The sequence below is a fragment of the Nymphalis io genome, chromosome 3 (assembly GCF_905147045.1).
Source record: "Nymphalis io chromosome 3, ilAglIoxx1.1, whole genome shotgun sequence".
NCBI lineage: Eukaryota > Metazoa > Arthropoda > Insecta > Lepidoptera > Nymphalidae > Nymphalis > Nymphalis io.
Genome location: NC_065890.1, coordinates 14,704,974 through 14,728,491, shown reverse-complemented (window position 1 = coordinate 14,728,491; position 23,518 = coordinate 14,704,974). Strand labels below are relative to the sequence as shown.

General features: G+C 41.5%; 2 protein-coding genes across 3 annotated transcripts; both read right to left on the bottom strand.

Annotated features, from left to right (window-relative positions):
* Positions 1 to 4,093: 4,093 nt before the first annotated feature.
* LOC126781200 (uncharacterized) lies at positions 4,094 to 10,475 on the bottom strand. The gene is made up of 6 exons (XM_050506057.1): positions 10,358 to 10,475; positions 9,692 to 9,875; positions 9,091 to 9,330; positions 6,295 to 7,740; positions 4,815 to 5,984; positions 4,094 to 4,734 (listed from the first exon to the last, which is right to left on the bottom strand). Exons 1-6 carry the CDS (start codon positions 10,467 to 10,469, stop codon positions 4,518 to 4,520), a joined length of 3,369 nt encoding a protein of 1,122 aa, XP_050362014.1. The 5' UTR covers positions 10,470 to 10,475; the 3' UTR covers positions 4,094 to 4,517.
* A 1,794-nt stretch (positions 10,476 to 12,269) lies between these two features.
* LOC126781198 (uncharacterized) lies at positions 12,270 to 21,399 on the bottom strand. Of its 2 annotated transcripts, none has more exons than XM_050506053.1 (10): positions 20,967 to 21,399; positions 18,623 to 18,711; positions 18,393 to 18,445; positions 17,767 to 18,250; positions 17,035 to 17,668; positions 16,560 to 16,967; positions 15,839 to 16,114; positions 15,513 to 15,727; positions 13,732 to 14,946; positions 12,270 to 13,424 (listed from the first exon to the last, which is right to left on the bottom strand). In XM_050506053.1, exons 2-10 carry the CDS (start codon positions 18,625 to 18,627, stop codon positions 13,148 to 13,150), a joined length of 3,567 nt encoding a protein of 1,188 aa, XP_050362010.1. In that variant the 5' UTR covers positions 18,628 to 18,711; positions 20,967 to 21,399; the 3' UTR covers positions 12,270 to 13,147. The 2 variants fall into 2 exon arrangements, with proteins under 2 accessions (XP_050362010.1, XP_050362011.1); XM_050506054.1 differs by lacking the exon at positions 20,967 to 21,399 and adding an exon at positions 19,869 to 20,322.
* Positions 21,400 to 23,518: the final 2,119 nt, after the last annotated feature.

Here is a 23,518-nt window from a genome sequence, read left to right as displayed (position 1 = left end):
TTTTAGGTTTTTTTGTAAGTGTTCTTCGTGGTACTGGTTGCATAACTAGGTAGTATGCTCTTTTTAAAAATAAACATTAATTTATTTGAAGAATAAGTCGATGTTTATTTTATTATTGCATAACTGCCTAAATTATATATGCCTATGTATCGTTAGGACGTACTGTACCTATTTATTTCTGCGATACATTGAGTTGAACAACGACTGAATAAAGCGATTAGCAATATGTCAAATCCAAAAAAAGTATTCCATGCTATTTTTAGTTATCCTCAAGGCTGTGTCTGGGTTGGGGATTCATCTACTTCATTTTATGGTTTTATAAAACAAGCAATCAATTATAGGGGAAGGTATTGCACACAAAAATAAAACATAATATAAATGAAAACATATTTATTTCGTATTAATTTCCTTTTTTTTTTTTTTTTTTTTTTTATATATCGCCGGGAGGGCAAATGACTCTACTCCACCTGATGGTAAGTGGTAGTAGAGTCCAAACGCGACGACGGCCAGTACAGACGGGAAAAACGTTCTGCACTAGCCGCCTTCGCCTTGCCGGCCCGCAAGATGCCTCTTCACGCCTCGTTTGAAGGAACCCGGGTTGTAAGAGGAGGGGAATACGTGAGCTGGTAAGGAATTCCATTTTTTGGAAGTGCGACAAAGAAAGGAGTTGCCAAATTTCTTTGTTCGCGATGGAATTGATGTCACAGTTAGGCGGTGACATCGAGAACCAGCCCGCGTGGACTTAAGAAGGAAGGGGGAAGCAGGAATTAGAGAGAATAATTCCTCAGAGCACTCGCCGTGATACAGTCGATAGAAAGCGCTCAGTGCTGCTATCTCACGACGCAATTGTAAAGGTTCAAGGGTGTTTGTGACCTTTACGTCGCCAATAATGCGTACGGCACGTCGCTGCAACCGGTCCAAGGCCTCAAGTAGGTACTTAGCGGAGCCATCCCAAAGGTGCGAGCAATATTCCACGCAAGACCGTACCTGTGTTTTGTACAGCAGGCACAGTTGTTGTGGCGTGAAAAAGCGCCGCACCTTGTTCAGAACTCCGAGTTTCCGTGAAGCTGTTTTTATAACAGCCTCGATGTAATCCCTTGGACTAAGGTCGCAGCGAACGTCAATCCCCAGCATGGCGATTTTGCTTTGCATCACCAGCGGAGTACCACAGAGGGAGGGAAGAGGGGAAAATGTTGACTTTTTCGCCGTGAGAGCGCATACCTGTGTTTTCTTGGCATTAAACTCAACAAGATTATCAGAGCCCCATTTGGCGATGAGATCTAACGTCCTATCGAGTTCAATGACAAGATTCTCCCGCCTCTCCTCAGTTTCCGCCCGCCCAGCCACTGCGCGTCCGTGGTATCCACCATGCACTGTACTATCATCTGCATAGCAATGTATGTTCCCAAGGGAGAGCATATCATTGATATGCAAAAGAAAGAGTGTGGGAGATAGCACAGATCCCTGGGGGACCCCAGCATTCACTACATAGAATTGTGAAGCGCAACCATCTACTAAAACACGAAGGCTACGCTTGTGTAGGAAGCTGGCAATCCAGGTGCATAGCTGAGCAGGCAGACCATATGCCGGTAGCTTGGAGAGAAGACTTCTGTGCCAGACCCTGTCGAAAGCCTTGGAGATATCGAGGCTGACAGCCAACGATTCTCCATGCTTGTCGATAGCTTCACCCCAGAGGTGTGTTACGTACGCTAGAAGATCACCTGTGGACCGTTTTGGTCGAAAACCGTACTGACGATCATTAATTAGACAGTGATCTTCTAGGTAATGGATCAGTTGGTTGTTTAAAATCCGTTCCATCACCTTACAAAGTACTGAGGTGATAGCTATTGGCCGATAATTTGCCGGGTCAGACCGATCCCCTTTTTTGGGAACCGCTTGCACATTAGCTCTTCTCCAAGCCTCCGGCACACTTCCCGAAGAGAGAGAAAGTTGGAACAGGCGCGTTAACACAGGAGACAGCTCCGCTGCGCACTTCTTCAGCACTATGGCTGGTATTCCATCGGGACCGCTAGCTTTCCGTACATCAAGTGATTGCAGCTCCGCACGCACATCACGTTGCCTGATTTTAATGTCAGGCATCGTATGGCCACATGCAGGTATTGTGGGTGGCAGTGCACTACAATCATCGATGACGGAATTGTCGGCAAAGAGTTTAGCCAGGAGATCAGCTTGCTCTTGCGGACTGTGAGCTAGCGATCCGTCCGGATTTCTGAGCGGTGGCAGCGAAGGTTGGCAGAAATTGTTTTGCACAGATTTGGTCAGACGCCAGAAGCTACGGGAGCCCCTAGGATGCGAAACAAGGTCATGACCAATCTGTACAATGCGCTGTGCATCCGCTCTCGTGTATGCCTTTCTACAGGACTTGGAATTTTTATTATAGTTTGCTTTCAGTGAGTCAATGTTAGATGCCCCGCTAATGCAGCCGTTGATCCACTTGCGATATGCCGCCTGCTTAGCTGATACAGCATCGGCACATTCACGAGTGAACCAACGGTTACGCGTACTTCTACTGACGAGATCTGAGCTAGGAATGTAGTATTCCATTCCCAGCATGATCTCGCCAGCAACAGCAGCGGCACTAGCTGTCGGGTCATTCCCACTGAAGCAACGTTCCTTCCAAGGGACCGACGCATAGTAATCGCGCATACCGTCCCAATCCGCCGACTTATAGTGCCAAACGCGACGTTTGCATACCGCTAGTGGCGGCAGCTTGGCCTGTGGCACTCTGGTAGAAATAAGGCTGTGATCCGAAGAGCCAAGAGGAGCCTGAACCACAACCTGATATTCCACCGGGTGAGAAGTCAGCAGAAGGTCCAGTAGAGAAGGTGCTTGCCCATCAATGTCTGGGATCCTGGTGGGCTGATCAACCAGTTGGGTCAAGTCATGTGTGAGAGCAAAAGCATGAGCAGTCCTTCCAGCATGGTCAGTTTTGAGGGATTTCAACCAGGATTCGTGGTGAGCATTAAAGTCCCCCAAAAACACCAATTCCGCGTTAGGAAATTGCTCTTGCGCAGCATCTGCCACCCGACTAAGATGGTCAAATAGTCGGCTTGTCTCCAAGTCACCATTGTGGGATCTGTAGAGGCACACGTAGACTCGGCTCTGACGAACCAGGTCCACACGTACCACCAACATGGAGAAGGAGGGGTCCTCCAAGCAGCGCAGTCGGTGACAGCAAACATCCGTCCTGACGAACAAGCATACTCCGGCTTTCGCTTTGAAGGATTCTTCAAGCGTGTAGCCGGGATAATTAAGGTAGCTGGTATCGGCAGGACGGAGTATTTGTGTCTCCGTGAGAAACAACATTGCTGGCCGTGCTGTCTCGAGATGGTGGTGGACAGCGTTGAGGTTAGTGTGGAGTCCTCGGATGTTAGAGAACTCGACCTCAAACAGCGAGGGTATGGTGGGGGTGAGCACCGCTGTACGACCGTTATTTCTTTTTTGTTGCGCCATTTGGGAGAAATTAAATGGAAAAGAGACGTGAAGCGAGCGATGTATTGCCACGATAGGGATGGGCAAAGTGTGGAGGCGTGTTTCCCCAAGTGGTTGCCAAAAGGAAAAATACACTGACCCGCCGGACGGAAGGGCCCCCGAACCCCCCCGGAAGTGGCCGCCGGGACCCCACCTACCGGTCACCAACCGGCACGACGGTCCACCCCGAGATTATGCGTGGCCTGGTGGGGCAGCCTCACGAGCTGGTTAGGCACGCTCGGGCCCCTGTACTATGCCACGGGCGGCCAGCGGAACAGCCGTTTCTTCGGGTCTCCCTGGCCGGCAGGTCAATACAGTTTCCCCCGGCATTGGTTCAACAGCCGTCTCCAACCGGACCAACACCCATCGCGGCAATACTCGCTCGGGCTCTGGCTGTACGCTGGCTGACCTCGAAACGCGGCTGCAAGCCACTTCACGAGTTTTTCACCATGCGTACGGTGGTAACAAGCCAGGATGTTAGCATCCTACCACCAGGTGAGCAGATGGTCGCTCAGATATCCCTTAGTCGCCTCTTACGACACCCATGGGAAAGAGAGGGGCAGTGAAATGTATTCTTTCTCCGTCACTGCACGGATTTGTTTTACCTACATCTTATTTTGCACATTATAATATATGTTTGGATTAGTCATTCAGAATAATATATTTTATTATTTTCTGACTCAGCTTGGGAAAAAATTCTTTAAAATCACCTATTTTAAATGTTTTTTAACCTAAACTCGTAAATTTACGTGAGTTTTAAGTGGAAAGTAATACTTTCGATAGACTCTAGCGGTACCTTAGAAGACTTCTCAGAATAATTCAGTTTTTTTGCATTTATAATAATTAGCCATTTTGTAGATTATCCTGGACCAATCAATTGAAAAAATGTAGTGATTTTTTTAACTCGCAAATAGCTATATTATCTTAAACAGAGGCATTTATTTTGAAATTATTGACTGCCACTCCAATTTTATTTTGTATAGATAGAATAAACCAGACAGAAGATTATAAAACCAGACAGAAGATTATACAACACGATTTTTTGATGTTTTTCTTCTGCTTCTTTTAATTTCTTCGAAAGTTCTATCCCTTTTGATAAAATATAAATTAGGTTCAGGCATGTCAGGTGTCAGCAGAGCTGGAGATATTACGTATGGGTTGCGTGTTAAAAAATCATGAATAAAGGCTGCACTCGGGCGAGCCTTAACATCTTGTTGCCAGCATGCCAACACTAAGCTACGTCTGAAAATATGAAAAATGTACACGTTGATGTTGAATGCCTCAGAAGAATATTACAGGCGCTTTTCGCTTTTAATACTCACGTATGTTTTGATGTGTCTGGTGGAAGAGGTGGATGCCCCCCTGATCGAACATAATGAAACACTTGCTCAAGTGGCCAATCGTTATATGGACGAGCGCCAAGTGTACACACCTCCAATATTAATACACCAAGTGACCATATATCTGAAGCTGGTGAGAACAATCCTTGAATGAGGCTTTCAGGTGGCATCCATAACACAGGAAACAAGCTACGACGCCTCGTCATGTATAGATCTGCTTCACTATCTAGCTTGCGAGCCATTCCGAAATCGGCTAGTTTTAGTAATCGATTTTTATCCACGAGACAATTTGCAGCACGCACATCCCTGTGCACTAGTCTTTTAGACGTGAGATATTCGAGTGCTCGAGCTGCTTCTCGTGCAAACCGGGTCAGTTCACCCTCCGATACTTCCATAGCTTCCTGATCTGTGACTTGACCACTTCGGGCACTAATGACAAATTGTCGACGGAACGTTAAATATCTATGTAAATCGTTGTAATATGCATGCTCCATTAAAACAATAGGAGGTCCTCCACCTACACAAACACCGATAAGACGGATTATGTTTTCGTGGTTCAATAGTGCGAGGAGGCATGCTTCACGTAATAATTCATTCTCTTTGAAAAGTCCAACGCTCTCATGTGGTTCTTTGGCAGCAACTAGGATTGTTTCGTCGGGTTTCCTTAATTCAGCAAAACGTACTTGCCCATTACTACCAGAGCCAATTTCATGGAAAAGTTTGATCGAATTACGCTGTACTAAATATGAATCCAGCCAAGATACAGCTCTTTGACTTTCCTCTTGTTCGCGACGGCTTATGCTCGACAGTCGAGCACGTCTAGCAACATAGAGCGATATGATTGCTAGAGTCAATATAGTAATAGTAATACTAATCGTTAATAGGTGACAGCGAGGTGCAAATGGATCTCCTGTTGTAAATGTTATGCAATGGTATCTGTCCGTTGGCTGTATTCCGACAATTTGGGTACACGTAGTGGAGTTGTTGGGCCAAACGTCAACTACACCTTTGAGTGTTATATACCACAAGGCGACTGAAGAACCTCTGTTCCCGTACCATTTTTCGATAAATACTAGCTTTTCGCCACCGTTAATTTTAAGTTCTTGTGCAGTTCCATTTAATGTTAATTTTTGCATAATCTTTGAAAAATTCCTGTAAATATATTTAAATAGTAAAAAATGATTAAGTTAATTTTTTAAATTTGTCTACCGGATTAATGCCTTTCTCCTTTTGACGAAAGGGGTTGGATTTTCACATTTTCTTATTTTAATTCAAAAATTTATTAAAAAATAGTCAGTGAAAAAATTGAATCCATATTACTTTATTGACAGACAACGGACAACAATTGGAAACAAAACGTTGAGTTAATGTGCTATCAAACGATGCCATTATAATTTAGTTTAAAAAAATGTTTGGTCTTTTAGCTACATTTATATGAAAGATAATTAAATTATACACTTACTGAGCATTACCGAAACCGCGAAGATCATACATATGAGAAGGATATTCGTTATGAAAGTTAGCAAATCCATGAGCAAGAAATAGGAAAGCATCCGCCAGGGATGCAGAATTTGCTGATCCAGTAAGTACATTATTGTAAGTGTGCCATAGTTTACGAAGTTCGCTTTGCATTACCCTTGAACCCCCTGCTGTTGGTCCTCCTCTCCATGTTAATCCTAAAGTGATGTGGTACATGCCGCCCCAGTCTTTTTCAGCAATGCATTTTGCCTTTCTCCAATCTCTGACTATCCAAACAAAACCAGCATCTGGTGTCATACCGAGATCCAACGCAGTGCATAAAATAACACCGGAAATATTTGAATTTGTATTAACAAAGAAAATGCGAGCATCTGCAGTTCGGAATTTTTCCAAGGCGATTCGAATATTTTTTAAATTTACAATTTCCTCACGGATAAGTAGTTTTTTTTCGTTAAGTAGCATATTAATAAAAACTTTTGAGTATGTTGTGTTATCAGAGAGTATAGCAACACGCATCCAGTTGCATCGTTGGAGCAATTCCAAATACGCGTGCGTAAGATTCATTAAGGGCGCTGTGATTGCGTATACTGAATGTGCAGTGTCTAAAGGAACTTCCGGTAAGGTGGGGCCTGCTAGCATTAGCGGTAGTTGGCCGTTGTCAGCGGCTCTTGCCGCCGCATCTGTTACCATCAAACCCATTGCTATGGCTCCGGCTACTTGCTGTTTACGAGCCAGTTCCATAATTTGCAATGTAATATTTTGACTATCAACACAATTAATCTTCATTAACCATAAATTGTAGTCGACTTCTTGTATGTCAGCCCTTAGTAAGTATGCTGCAATATTAATAACCTTTAGGTATTCTTCGAGGTCTGGATCGTCCTCGCAAATATATATTTGAAAAATGTAAACAGGTAGGTGGTTATCATTTGTACTATTAGTCCAGTTTTCAATTTTATTTTTATTTTGTAACGCCCACGAGCAGGCTGCTTCTTCGATATTGGAGATATTTTTTAAATATATTTCGTTTTCAATTATTCCTCGAAGATCTGTAGTTTCAGGTCCAAAACGATTTACAAAATTCGATATCGGTGGTGCGAAACGTTTCATAAACTCTCCATTACCAACGCGTACAGCTTTACTAGGATCAAGCGCGTAAGGGAAGCAACCAGCAGTATTAACACATAATGGAAGCTGAACAGGCAATATGTTTGGCTTGCTTGTCCAAATGTTTTCATCAAGAAAAAGGAAGGATCTGTTTTGTTGTTGCAATTGCAAAATTTTTGTACGCAAGTGTAAGTCAGTTTGGAAGTATACAATCTGTAGCGGCAGCTTCGAGTCTCTGATCCGCCGCTGCAACTCTATCGCAACTCCGATATCGTGTTCACTTTCATTGCGTGCCAACACAGCAAAGCATTTCTCGCAATCCCTGTGGTATGAGTAAAATATTTATTACAATCTTTAAAACTGGAAATTTAAGTTTTTGATAAAATTGGACCTGAATCAAAAAAAAAAAAAAAACTTGTTATTGTCATTTCTTTGCATCTTATTTATGCAACAAAGTGTAAGGAAATTTATTTATCTATTTAATTTTTTATATTTAAAGCTCAGACCAAAGAATAAGATTGAAGACTGGACAGGGGCGTGTAACATACAGATCACTATAATGTGGCGCATAGAACTTGTATATTAAGCTAGCTAAGATGTTATGTAAAGCAAAGTAATACCACTCTGCCCGCACTGTTCTTATTATTTTGTTTCACAGTAGGAACTATATCAGGCACTCAATCGCACTCAATCGTACTCCATGTACATAAAGACGTGCCTGCTAAAAAAAGTGAAATAAGCACTAGTGTTTGTGCTTACAAGCCCTGATAATAATAAAATCAAAGTTATACATATTAAGTTATATGTTTAATATATACATACAGATACACGAGGAGCATTAATTTAAATACTTTATTTAAACATAAACTTACATTACAGTTTACAGTTAAACTAAGTTATATAGGCCGCGGCTTCAAACATCGGTAAGCACCACTGAATTTTCAAGGTCTTAATTTGTAATTATAATTCATCTCGTGTTTGAACGGTGAAGGATAAAATCATGAGACAACCTGCATGTGTCTAATTTCATTGAAATTCTGCCACATGTGTATTCACCAATCCGCATTGGACCAGCGTTTTTACAAATTGGACATATGCACAAATGGCTTCTATACTCTAAACATTGGTACTACGCAAGAACAACATTTGTCTTTAAGTCGTTTACTGAGATAGACATAATTATTAAGGAGTATTGCGGCGTTGTAGCAGGATTGTATGGAAATATATTGTATTTTGTTGTATAAGTATTTTGATTGTATAAATATGTAGCTACATAGTTTCCAACTAACATTTTAGATAAGTTTTATGGTGGTATATTTGATTATATTCAAACTAGTTACCTATTATATTATTATTTTAAGCTGGGTTTTATACAAATATGTGGAAAAAAATAACGTATCAAGGATGTATTGTAAAATTGTATCCTTCTTTAAATTTTACTTACATTCTCTTTACACACTACTACACTCACCGATGACCTTGTAAATATGCCACCGCCACACACACTCGCACACATAGCTTTATTCGGCATCGCTTGTTTTTCGCATGTTATTCTTTTGGCCGAGATTTGGATTTTTTGTAGGTGGTATCAAAAAGTAATTTAATAGTTATGACACATCCGTTTTAGCATCGCGATCGACTCGAGTGTTTGATTGCAGTCCAGTCAACTTACCTATTTTGTGTTGAAATGGTTTTAGATTCTATGAAACCACAATTATTAAGAATAGCAGAGCTTAAGTAAAAAGTTAAGTTGCTAATTAAATCTTTGCACGTCTCACGAGACACGCGAGCCAGCAAATGTATAGAAAATTCAGAAGCTGGTAAAGCCAGGGTGGTCACCATATCAACGTGGTGGTTCCTGGCGTTGCATCCTTTGCTGGGCCAGTAAGCCACTGGTGCCACTACGGCTATACTGCAACAAACAAAACGCGAGTGGGCTACAATATCAAGTTCAAGAATTATTCTGAATTTATAAATAACTTGTAAAACTCTGTAGAAAAAAATCTTTGAACTCGGGCAGTAAACTAAAATATGAATTGATTTTCTGCAAGCAGGTTAAGCTTATACCTGACTTATATTATTTTAATTAAACTAATATTTTTTCAAAGTAGATAGATAGAAAGATAGACTTTCATTGTAAACCTACACACATAAAAAAGAAATACAGATGCAGAAAACTTATCACAAAATATTTGTTTGTACAATAAGGCGGATAATGAAATTGATTCTTAAGTATAATAGTGATAACTGGCTATATAACGGTACACAAATACCTTCGCAAATAATTCGTGCGCGCGGCGAGATCGCATAGATTAGCTGTAGCCAGTTCGAGATGCGCCGAGAAGCCGAGGACGTCTCTTATGGTCACCAGCAGCAGTGCAGCGGCAGCTCGTGGCGCCCCGCCCTCGCCTAGCACCGTCACGGGCATCTCATCGCCTTTCACCCGCAGTGGAATATCTGCGGTCAAGAGTATTCATTACACATCAATTACAAATTTCATCATTATACACAGTCACTTTAATATTTCAGTGCTCCATGTCTGTATCCAGTAACTACAAAGTCATTTATATTTCGACAACTTAGCATTTTCAATAATTTACACCTTAATAGCATAGCTTTATTCGGCATGTTAGAGGAAAAAAAACCAGAAAGCAGTTAACAGATGAAATACTGCTTAAAATTATAAAATAGCTGACTGACCTACCGCAGAACCTAATCCGCTTGTTCTATCACGATGAAATTTTGCACAGACATTCTTTATAATAAGTAGGTGAGCACTATGAAAATATTTTTCAAAATTCTTTTTACAAGAGGTTGAAATTGGTATTTTTGATGCTATTTTTGTGTAAAAGAGGGTAAATAATTAAATCCAACAGATTCTCGTAAGATGTTCAGTTTTGCGAAGATTATTTTTATAATAGCAACCTTACGAGTCTCACCTCGAGGTCCACGCAGCCATTGCGTCCGCAGGTCGGAGCACGGGCCCGCGCTCATCGCCGAGAGCGTAAACAGCGCGGATATGATTGTAAGGTAACTTCTCGAGTTCCACATGCTCTCGACACTAATTAAGTAATATTGATTGGGAAGTTCGCGTAGGATGACCAATACGTTCACTTACTAGGACATCCTGAGACAAGAGTAATATCACGAAAAAAAAAATACAAAATTCCAGGAAAGGATATTCAACTAATATTATTATTTAAATACTATAAGAATAATTATGTTTTTTTTAGGTGAAAACTCCTTTAGGCGCGTTGCGCTGGTTTATCGTAAAAGATAGACTCGTGGCTTAGCGTCACCGACATGCTAATGTTAATATATAAAACGAAATCAAGGAAACTACAAATGAATTAAGTATTATTTGGCATGTGACAATGCATAGCATTCGTGAGAGTGCGTTGTATACTTCCCTTTCCTGTTTCTTGTATTTAGTGTGGGGATGTGACGTCACGTCCGCTCCCCACCATTTGATTGGTCCCAGGGTGGCAGCTAGCCGTTTTCATTTCATAGCGTTACTTATCTTAGTGTAAGCATTTATTTTTGTTCAGTGTTTTGAAGTTTTGTGTTTTGAAGTCATGTCGCACTGGGGAGGGGGGGGCTACTCTGTACCCCAGAAACCTCACTAGCAATGGAGGAGTGCAAGCGAACCCGTGACACCCCCTCGAAGAGACGGAGTGGCTACAGATTTCAGTCGCTATTTCGGCGCCTATAGCGGCGGTGTGAAAAAGGATGTCGACGGCGTGGAAAAGAAATTTGACCTATTATTCGGTACCCGCCTTTGTGGTTCAACTCTACTGTACTGTAATTGACTTGTTAAACTATACTGTACTATAATTGACTACCTCGTTGGTCTAGTGACTCGATGTAAGGACGCAGACCCGAAGGTCTTGGGTTCAATTCCCAGGTCGGGCCAGTAAAAAGTTTTTGGGTTTTTCTGTCTGAAAATTCTCAGTAGCAGCCCCGAGTCTGGAAATTGGAAGTGTGTACGTAAAGCCTTTGGTCCTGCGCCTGAACTATTTCCGGTCGTGTCGGATTGCCGTCCCATCGGATTATGAGTTAGGAAATAGAGAGTGCACCTGTGTTTGCGCACACACCTGTGCACTATAATATCTCCTGCATAGTTGGCTAATCTCTCTTGAGATTGGCCGTCGTGGCCGAAATCGATCTGCAGGTCATTACTATAATACCCATAATAAACAAACTATGACTTATAACTACGAATATAATTCAATTTCATATTTATATAGTTCTATATAATTTTATCAACAAGTCACAAAGTAATTCATTCAGAGCTCTTTATTAATTATTAAACTACAATTTACATTTAAGCACTTGTTCGACTCGTTGCTCGACTGTGTTACTAGTTGTTAGTCAGCTAGAAAGCGCTTCAAATCGCGGTGTCCTATTCTTAAGAGAATACCATGCCGTTTAGCGAGTAAAGTGAATGTAGTGGGTCGGTTACATTACAACAGATCAAGTAACCTAACTAATTAAGAAACGTTTGTGTGTCTGTATGAAAATTTTACAAAACAAGTGACACAATGATGATTTACCATATTTTTTTAAGTGAAAGTATAATTTAAAGGCTTATTCACTTCTAACTAAAAACAGAAAACTAATTTATCTCTTCGCTATGCGGTAGAATGGAAGTTTGTTAATCAATAGCAACTATCCCGAACACCGTTGCGACTTCCTGGTCACCCCACTGCTGATAACGAAACCAACATTCGGTTATCTCTATCCTGTGTCGCTCGACAGAAACAGTGGTTTTACCTTGTATTAAATATTAAATAATACTATTATTATACGTAATACACATAACAACGGAAAGGACTAATAAAAATAATTGAGTGAAAAAAATAACTTTTATTCATTAAATTTGTGATTATTGTTTACGAGCGCTGTACACAGATACCTACGATGTTGTATCAGTAAGACAATTTGCTCAGTGTTGGCTTCGTAGCTTAAACAATGAATCGAAAAAGGATACAGTAAGTAGAATTTAGCAGCCTATATTATTTATCATACTAACATTATAAAGAGATTTTAAAGTCTCTAAGAGGCAAAAAATGCATATACGTAATTATATTTTGTAAATAACTTATAGTATTAATATTTATTGCTAAAAAGAAGAAAAATGAATGGCATATTCAGTTTAATTTAACTGCATACGGATATTTTTTCCCTGTTTTAACAATTTCAAAGCACTGAAATTGACATAGTGGCTGACTCGAATGTCAGCCACATGTTCTTATGATAAAAAAATATGCTCGCCCGCCAAAGTATAATCAATTTAGCAAATGAATAAGTTCTAAAGAAGCTTTGAATAATTATAGTTTTGGGTGAATCATTTTCGACATTTAAATAAAAATTGCAGCAAGTTTGTTTGATTAATTTACAATATCTTCTGAACTTTCTTTAACTTTAGTTAAGGGAAAGTTAAATACTAAATGTTAAAATAAATATTTTTATTTTAATATAAAACATTTCCGTAAAATATCAATAATCGTACTCGATTGCGGACGTCTCGACTATCAAAAACAATACACTCAGAATATCACGAACCTTACCACATTTCCATACACACAAAATAAATATTACATTATATTTTAATCATTATAAATAATAATAACTTACATAAGATACGATCTATTACATAAAATTGACTAGAAAATATCGGAATGATAAGGTATTCGAGGTATGACCGGATTCGCTCTGCGTGGGCAGCTTCACGTCAAGAAACGGTCCGTCTCGCGGGGCATGTCGGCGCTCAGGTACGTGGTGTCGGTGGCCTGTGAGGCGGGCGCCGCCCACGACACCCAGCGAGCCTCGGCGCGCTCCCGCGGTACGCGCCACGGGGGCTCGCCGTCCAGCGACAGTGTGTCGAGGGGCACGTCCAGGCACGGCGCTAGAAGACGCGGCGCATCCGCCAAGAACGCGGCCACCTCGGATGCCGTCGGCCGCGCTTTGTAGTCGTGCTGCCAGCAGGACTTGATCAAACCCTCGCTGTAAAAGATGCGGTGCAATATGTTAAGTTAATTATAGCTAGGAAAAGACCTTTCCTCCTTTGAAAAAATTGGAGCTGATTCCAATGCTGCTTAACTGGAGACTATCCCATTTATATTTGGTAGAATTTCATCCAGCATCCCTTTCCCGATTACACGATATTTTCTTCATCGCGACGCGAAGCGAAAGAAAAAATAAGCAATGGAGCATTTCGGCTATGTATGTATATTTGTATATCATATTATTAATGTAAGAGAAATTTAATATGTATTGATTTTAATTTATTACAATAGATTACGAAACTTACAGTTGGGGTTTCAGTCCGATCGGAAGTTCAAGCGTCTGGCCTCCCTTCACTCTCGTGAGCACCTCGCTGTTGCTGAGCCCTTGAAATGGTAAGGATCCGAACGTCACTATTTCGTACAGTAACACGCCAAAGGACCAGACGTCGGACGCTGGCGAGAATACCCCGAGCGCGAGACTCTCGGGAGCCATCCATCGCACCGGTAGCATCCCCTTTCGGCTAAATCGGTAGTAATCATTCTCGAAAACTAGGCGAGTCATGCCGAAGTCGGCCAGCTTGACGACGCGACGCGCGCTAACGAGGCAGTTGCGTGCCGCCACGTCGCGGTGCACGTAGCGCAGCTGCGCCAGGTACGACAGCGCGCGCGCCACGTCCAGCGCCATGCCCGTGAGGCGGCGCGCCGACACCTGCTCCTCCTCGTCCTCGCCCGCGGCGCCGGCGCACGCCAAGTGACGCCGCGCCAGGAGGTAGTTCTTGAGGTCCCCGTGCAACATGTACTCCATTACGGTGCACACGGGCTCCGTCTTCGTCACTACGGCTAGGAGCCGGACCACATTCTTGTGATCGAAGCGCTTCATGGCCTCTGCCTCCGATAGGAAGTCGAGTTTCTCTTCCGTGCTTGCGCCGGCCTTTAACGTTTTCACGGCGACGGCGGTCCATCCGCGGTCTTCGGTCAGCAGAGCATAACCACCGTAGACCGTTCCGAAGGCACCCATGCCTAGCTTTCTATTGATGACGACACGCTCTCGAGGGATCTCCCAGCGGTCGAGACCGATAGTCTTGGGCAACATCGAATGTAGTCCCAGAGCCTCTAGCCGGGAACGGTACTTGCGTTCGGCACGCCTTTTGCAATAGAACGCTATAGCACTGATTGCTGCTACCGCTAACGTTAATATCAATGATCCTAGGATTACGAAAGCCGTCCGACAATCGCAATTAAAGAGATTGGCTATCGGTTGTAATGCACATTGTTCCCCGCCATCGTCCGGTACCCGCCCGTCTGCGGTTCGCCAGATCAATAAGTCTTCTTGTAGCTCGAGCCGGTCCCGCTCCCAGCGACCCACCTCATGGCGAGAGCGGCCGTCCCACTGCAGTACTACGAGTGGCGCCGAACGCGCGTATGCAGTACCATTGTCGTCATCGTTTCCAGCCGCCACCCACTTAAATTGTCCAGTTAGTCCTTTAAAATCAATTTTCGTAGCATTTGAAACCAAGGATCTACAAAAAAAAATAGAGATTTATCGACATCAGTACTTATGCGCTCAGGCCGTCATACGTGTCTAGAAATGGCTTTATTGAACAAAGTAAACAGCGTAATGGCTTATGGACAGCCTAGTGTAAAAGTCACAAGTCCGATCTGACTCCATGGGCACGATACATGCAGGTTTCCTCACGATGTTTTCCTTCACCGTCAAGCATGAGATGAATTATAATAACAAATTAAGCACATGAAAATTCAGTGGTGCTTGCCCGGGTTCGAACCCACGTTCATCGGTTAAGATTCACGCGTTCTTACCAATGGGCCATCTCGGATTTCGGTGCGTTTTTAAAGAATTACTAATATACCTATCTACCTATAGGTTATAGGTGTGTAGGCCCATTGGTTGGAGGAATTACTAATATAGGTAGATAGGTATATTAGTAATTCCTTAAAAACGCGCAGGTATACTAGATACTTTTTTTAATAGTCTTTATTAATCTTAATCCACTTGGACGTACAGCATGCTTATGTTCTAGTGTGCACTAATTCATTCGGTCAGTCTAAATCGAGAAGAATATCGTACCTAACGAGTCCAAGATCATGTAGGTTATAGAGCGCTTTAGGTTGGTCGGCGAACAGGCGGCCGAGCACGAGAGCCCATAGGCGCAAGCTGTCGTACAGTAGCGCGGCCTCCGGGCCCACACGTGCGCATTCGCCGCCCACGAAGCCGCACTGCGTACGCCACCTAGCGCGCCATGCACCGGCGCTATCTTCGCTCTCGTTTATGCTGGTCTTATTCTGCCGGTGACATTTTGTAACATATATTTTAAAAATACAATTAAAAAGGACGAATAACGGTGCATTTATTATAAACATTCGATATAATCTCATCTAATAATAAAAACTAACGTTTTCAGCGTTATCTAGCCACGGCAAAGCCCACTCGGGTACGACGCTCACGTGCCCGTCCAACATGTCTCGAAGCTGCTCCCGCGAACAACGATCAGTGCGACCAGGTCGGGTCAGCGTGTCGAGCGCCAGCGAGGCGGGCAGCAGCCACACGGCGCCCGCGCGCGGCGTGAGGCCGGCCGCGAGCCCCGCGCACAGCGCCGCCCGCGCCGCGCGCGCGTCCTCCACGCACAGGTAGATCACCCGCCCGTTCACCTCCGCCACGCGCTCCGCCCACTGCGAAAGGAGAGTTACGAGCTGCACACGGTGACAGGATATACGATTCTTCGCAAGAGAAGAAGAGAAGAAACTTGCTTGTTAGTTTTCGAGTTATTTAAAATTTAAATATTTTTTAAAGACAACTAAGTCGACAAGATATAAGAATCTCTAGTTGTAAATTATACGGGTTTTTGTGTTGTGTTGGTTTCTGAAAGGCTTACCTCAGAGTAACAACCAAAACTAAAATTAGCTAAAAGACACGTGATTTTTTTAGTTAAGGCGAAAAACCAAGTATTTTAAGAAATTACTGAATTGACTTTCTTACCTGCTTAAAAAGCAATTAACATCAAGGCAAGTATCATAATTATGATTAAATTAGTTGCAAATTTTCTATTATTTTACCTTTTGCGAGGAATGTTGTCTTGTTTCGTGAATATAATAAGACAAGGGGTTCCATTATTACCTTTGTGAATATTTCAGGATCGTATTCCGGTCGATCATCCGGTAATTCGAGATGTGCTACGATGTCGGCCTGCAGGCGAGCAGCAGCTAAAGAGGCGCGTGTAGCGGGCTCGCTGAGAGCGGCCAGACGACGCCACCGAAGTTTTGCAAATATTGAGCCAAAAACTGACGCGTACATGCGTGCATCTCCGGCCGCCAGTAATGCCAACGAAGCCGTCGGGAGCGCTTGTGGTGTGTACGCGATGGCAGGTAAGCGGAATTCGAGGCCCTGGCGCGCCACATCGGCGAATGCAGACCCACATGCGGGCCCAGCCACGGCCGACAGTCCGTCGTACTCGCCCGTGACGGGGGCGTCGTACAGATATTGAACGGCGCGAGTCGCATCACAGTGATCGTCGTAAGTTTCCGTCTGTTGAGAATGAAGTAAATGGTTACGGCATATAATTCGAAAAATAAATTTTTATTATCTACTGTACCTTAAATCGAATTGAGCCAGACCAATTTTTTTCAAGATCAGCTTCTGCGAGAGCTGCGGCAGCTGCAAGTGATGATGCGTCGTATGTTTCGCGATGCGTCGTATTCGGTAAAAGTACAGCGACGCGTACTTCACGGATGACATTTTTGGCAGGATGAGCGACAAGAAATCGATTCGCTGCCGTTTTAGGATCTGTATTGCGAGCTATTTGTGTCAGTTCATGCAGCTCTTCCGTGTTTAGCCGAAGTTGTAACAGTGCCAGTAGTGCTGCGCGGGATCGAGACAGGGCCCTGGCGTTTACCAGCTTTACAATACGACGACTTTCAAAAGGACATTCATCGGTATCTGTGTAAGCGTCACACGGCGGTGGACCGAGTGACGACATGAGATTATGACTGAATTCTCCGAGATCGATTCGTTCTGGATCCCAGTCACAAATTAAAGAACGTGTACCAAGTGCTCTTGTCGTAGCGGTTAATGTGGTTGCAATGGGGTGAACGCTTGCGTACAGGTGATGAAAACGTATCACATCAAAAAATAAGCGCGCTTCTCCCGAGTCTCTGCTCAATAATGTTGCGCACTTAGTATTATTCCGTATACACCACTCGGGGATTAAGATCTTGTGGCGGCCATCTCTGAGAAATGAAAAAATACGTAATATTAGCCATATATTAGAATGAGTATTACATATAAAACAACTTTTTTACTTTGAATTTAACAATATTGTACTAACATTGAAGAACTGTTGTTCCTCGTGAGATTTTCGGTCGGAGCGGCTGCGAGGTCAGAATGTGAAACGTAATAATTTTGCGCAAGATTCAAATCGGAGAGATCGAGCAAGGACCGCGCCGGTGGAGCCGCGATACAAACTCGACGCACTGGAGGCGCCACATCCCCCAATTCGTCGAGGCCGGCTTCGTGCAACAACCACGCCGCCGGCGCATTTGCTGCCGGGACGGTAAGAAAAGCAACGTGCAAGCTGCCTCTCGCTAACTCTGCTACTATAGCGTTTCGACATGCTCGAATGTCGGTGGTACCCGGAGACAAGCAGGCCGACGGCGGTTGCACGGCGCGCGCTTTTTCACCCACCGCTCGTAACCTGAGGACGGCCAGCTCCGCTAGAGCTGGTGCGTCGACCACGCTCTCTCCAGGCACACTCGCTGTCACCGCCAAAACCAGGCCTGCATTTTTTTCTGTATCGGCATCGGCGCGTCCACCTAATAATATCAAAAAAATGAAAACAATTTGAGAGAGGGAGTTAACTAATAAGTGGCATTATTTTATATTCCTTTTTACCAAAATAATTTGGAACGATTACGTAACTCAGCTTAACAGGTACTTCAAATGATATAAACTCACCTTTATATGGATTTGCTAGCAGAAGTAACAGAAAATAAGCAGCGTGCCGGCTCCTAGATTATAACATAAGAAAATAGGATAAGAATATTAGTTCTAACGGTTCCGATATCATCAGTTTCACAAAAGCTTCAAAAGGGATTGGCGAAGTATTATTTATAACGTTACGATGTTTTTTGTTTTCACTTGGTTGTTTATATTTAAATTAACATTTAGTATCTTATATGTCAAACCTCATAGTAATCAATATACAGAGCACTGCGAACGCTGGCCGTCGCGCTGTCAGGTGACGCGCGCACGCCGCTGGCGCTGCGACTGTGACCTGTTCAAAACATTGTCAAATATAATAATTAATAAAAATAATAACTTATTTACACACCCAAAAGATACATGTACACAATTTTTTTGCAGTATTATCTAATTCTAGGCTTTGTTTACATTAGCAGCAATTAAAAGTAATTATTGCTGCAAAAATTAAAAGTAATTTTACTGGTGGTAGGGCTTTGTGCAAGCTCGTCTGGGTAGGTACCACCCACTCATCAGATATTCTACCGAAAAACAGCAATACTTGATATTGTTGTGTTCCGGTTTGAAGGGTGAGTGAGCCAGTGTAATTACAGGCACAAGGGACATAAAATCTTAGTTCCCAAGGTTGGTGGCGCATTGGATATGTAAGCGATGGTTGACATTTCTTACAATGCCAATGTCTAAGAGCGTTGGTGACCACTTACCATCAGGTGGCCTATATGCTCGTCCGCCTTCCTATTCTATAAAAAAAAAAATTATCATACTAATGTGATAATTAAGAAGCTACTTTTGTTTGTTTTCCGGATTTATAAGTGAACTTTTCTGACTATCGAAGGCTGTAAAGGTTTGTTTGTAATAATATGTTGGATATTTTTTTTATCTTATTACGACCTCGCAAGTTCACTTCAATCAATGCCTTATTACTGGATTACATACATACATTGATTTTGAAAGTAGTGAGTTAGCCGAAAGCGTTTTTTTTACCGAAGTCGGTACGTTGACCACCCTTGTAGAAGTTGGCTTTACCTCACACTGGTACACATATTACCAGTTTACTTGTAACTCAGCCAGTCTTACACAATTATTATTTTTCGTAATTATATTTTCTATTGTCATTCGAGTGTTAGTAGAATACCATGTTAATAAAACAATCGTAACAAAAACGTAACTAAAATGAAACGAATTTTAAATCGACCCGACATCGACGCCTTTCTAAACCCGTGTTACGTTTAATGACTGAAGATTATATTGTGATTACATACTCATTATTATTGTGCTTATTTACTCCTTATTTAAATATTAGAATATATTATTAATATAAGCATTTGCCTATATGTTTTTATTTCCATTTGTTTCCGTCTTTTTTTTGAAACAGTAACTCTGATCGCCCAACCACTGATTAAAACGCAAATAAGAAATCCTGACACTTAAAAAACAGATACGATTACATACCTTAGCGATGATTGTTCTTCAATTGATTAAAATGACCTCGGTTAATTATTTTAGACGACTTGAAGAAGAAGGAAGTTATCAATTTGGTATTATTTTGTTTGTGTAGGTTCTGTGATGTCTTCAGCAATATTATAGAAAATAGTGTCTGATATATAATGAAGTTGTATTATAATAAAAGGTATGAGCTATATCTCGTTGTATTACTTTAATCTCACTAGTTTGATGAGTAAAGTTCATCCAAATATAATACCTACAGCGGTGTTTACGGTTGGTTGGAGGTTGTAACGTGTAATTATACAGTCTCAGTCTCTCGCAGCTCCTCGATAGTGGGACATTTTAACGTTAAATTAATTAATGACATGTGAATTGTAGTTCTTAGTTAAGCACATTTAAACATAACATAACATAACTTTTCCGGTTCGTAATTGTAACATAGATGTATTATATATAATATTGTTATAAGTTACTTATGTAATATAAACATTACTTATGCCAAATTGCAAAAAACTATCGGTTTAGCGTGTGTTATTTCTTAAACAAAAATTCATTAATAGTTAATAAATAATAACATACAACATTGTAAGATTCACAATCTATAAATAAAATATAATATCAAAAGCCGTTGGCATTCACTTTTGATATTGCGTGTGATATATCCAAGCCAATCGCAGCCGATTAATTATATGAATAATAGAGAGAGATGAGTAAAACTGTTTCCGAAGAATAACTCAAATACTTCCGAAACAGTTTCGTTGTAAGTACATCCACGTCCACAAAATAACAGTGAGTCGGGTGGAGTTGGACAGGAGACTTGACTGCGACAACAGTATCTCGTACGAGTCGATGTGCCTATACCGAATTATCTTTTGGGCTGGTTCACTTCCCCCAATAACATTTGTATGCAGATGTTTTTGTCGTCACGCTTGTACTCTATATACATTAAAAATATTTAAAACGTATTTACAAATTCAATTGAAATCAGTGCATTTGATTTTGCATTTCCTTGTTCGTATGCGTAGCTTCACGTTGTGTTTAAACTTCCGATTGACACTGCGTGACATCTAAAGTAATGATATGCTCATCAATATTATTAGTTACCTAAATAAATCTAAATTGCGAATTGTCAAGTCATCCGTCCTCCTGCTCATCACTTGGCACATGTGTAAACACAGTACGAGTCACAGTGAGGCATGGAACACTTGTAATATCACAAATCACTCAATATTTTAATTTCAGGCTGATCAGAGATACTCGGTCTTCGAGCATCGGTTCTTCGTTGTCTTCGTGCGTAGCAATTTTGCGCTCGTCGGCGCCTGCTTCATATAAAGTTCTGCATATATGTTCACTGACCAACTCCGGGAGACTTGAACTTGAACTGATAAATTATTTCTGCGTCATGACAAGATCGCGCGCGAAGTGGGCAGCCGGCAGATAGCCGCGAGACAGACTTAGTAGTAGGACACACGGCCGAACGGTACGAGACACTGATCTCTGTCGCTGCGACAGTGTGGCACTGGCACGCACGGGAGAGCGTCGCGAGCGCTGCGTGTGCGACCTCGCGCTCCGCACCGCGCACGCCCCCGCCCCCGGCACTCTACTACAAAAACAACATCATTAACAACGCATTACTATAGCTACTAGATCTGATTTATTATAATATTATTGTAGCGGATTCTACAACAAATTGTCGAGTCCCAGCCGGGAATACGTCGCGTGTCCAAGCGCCGTGTTCGTCGGAGCTACAAAATATTATGTATTGGATTGCTTTAAATTACCAAGCAAGTCAGAACGCACCATTACCATATCCGATTATCTTTTTGCAATAATTGTATACATGATACGTACATTTCAAATGATGATAGACTTAGGCACTTGAATTTTATTGTTGCATCAACTAAATAAATTGCTTTGTGATCAAATCTATCGATTGATCGAGATGGATGATTGCGATGAGCAGGGACCGTTTATAAATAAATTTATTCTGTAGAATTATTATTTCTACATACACAAACGCGAACATGTCAGGCGTAAAGCTGCCTCAATGATTCAAGTACCCTATGAATTAATTAAAATAAATAGGAAACTCGTTTCGTTTATAATTAATTAGTTATGTGACGTTAATACGACGTTTTAAGGAGGGCCGAAAACACCTGTTATATATAAACTAAGATAAATAAAAGTTACGCTTTCTGCAGAAGTGCTCATGTTTATTTCATGTTTATTATTTAAACTATTAATTTTAAAGTAGTGTAGACTACTTGACTTGTTGAAAAATATCTTGATTTTACAAATAGAAGTAGCTTTAACAGTTGATAAAAACATTTACGATTTTTACTTCCTCGTTAGTCTAGCGGCTAGTTCGTAAAGCTGTACATTTCGAGGTCCTGGGTTCAAGTTTTTTTTTCCGTTAAGAAATTATCAGTAGAAGCTTGGAGTTAGAATATCGGCAACTGACTAAGAAAGCACGTAAAAGCTCATGTCAAGCCGAGCCTCACGTAAAATCGGACTACCACCCCATTGGCCTGTTAGAGTGATGGAGTTGCGCCGAGTGCGTAGTGGGTTAGGTCGTGAGGATGGCCGTGGTGACCAAAATTGGTTAAGGACATTTTCTAAATGTTAATTTAGTACTCAGTTAGTAAATAATAAATATTATGATTGTTATTTCCCTCAAAATGCTCCTCGAAGGTCATCGTCAAATAATGTCAGATGCGAAATTTATTATTAGAAATAAACAGAGGTCGATGGACTTCATGAATAAAATGCTTAAGTCTTATTGGCATACCTTAAGCTTCGAATACAACTATTCGTTAAGACTTGTGACTTGTCTATAAGTATTCAAGGTATCTCATGCTTAACCCTGTAATTCTCCTCTAAGTTAGGAATTAAACGACATTTTATCAATACACGAATTGAACAACAATTCAAATTAGCTAATTATGCCATAAAAATCAACTACAGATCATATCAGTGTGATATCGATATCCTACCTGACTGATAACAGTTGCCATGGTAACCGCGCGTAAAACAAAACAAGACAACTCTATTGTCGACGCCACAGACGCTAACAATATGATAATTTTGAAACTCATAACTCCTAATACTGTTACAACCACGCGTGTCTTATCTGTATAGACTCTTAATTGATTGTGTAAATAATCATGAAAATCAATCGTTATCAGTAAATAAAAGTTACGGTTTAAACTTTGCAAGTTGGTTAGGGTAATGTGTACCATGAGTCTTAGAGACTCATATTATAAAATATTCGTAGGATTTAAAAAAAGAGGTTTTTAATTCCTCTGCTTATATATTTTACTTAATCATTACAATTTCAATTTATTTTTGAGATCGGCTGTTTTTTTTCCATTTTTTTTTATTGTATCCTAATATTTCATTGGTGGTAGGGCTTTGTGTAAGCCCTGTGTATGTACCACCCACTACTGATATTCTACCGCCAAACAGCAATAAATAACATTGCTGTGGTCCAGTGTAACTACAAGCACAAAGGACATTACATCTTAGTTCCTATAGTTGGTAGCGCATTGACGATGTATGATGATGATTAAACAATTTTATTCATTTATCAAAATTGTTATTAAAATGATACTATTAAGCATTACTGCATACGTAACTGGATAATTTTCGTATAACGT

Coding starts and splice junctions, on each gene's coding strand:
- LOC126781200 (XM_050506057.1), bottom strand. CDS start 10,469: ATGTGGAACTCGAGAAGTTACCTTACAATCATATCCGCGCTGTTTACG. Junction 9,876..10,357: donor ATGGCTGCGTGGACCTCGAG/GTGAGACTCGTA, acceptor TCTTGACCGCAG/ATATTCCACTGCGGGTGAAA. Junction 7,741..9,090: donor ACCATTTCAACACAAAATAG/GTAAGTTGACTG, acceptor CTCATACCACAG/GGATTGCGAGAAATGCTTTG.
- LOC126781198 (XM_050506053.1), bottom strand. Junction 18,251..18,392: donor GCTAGCAAATCCATATAAAG/GTGAGTTTATAT, acceptor TGATATTATTAG/GTGGACGCGCCGATGCCGAT. Junction 16,968..17,034: donor CTGGCTCAATTCGATTTAAG/GTACAGTAGATA, acceptor CATTCTCAACAG/ACGGAAACTTACGACGATCA.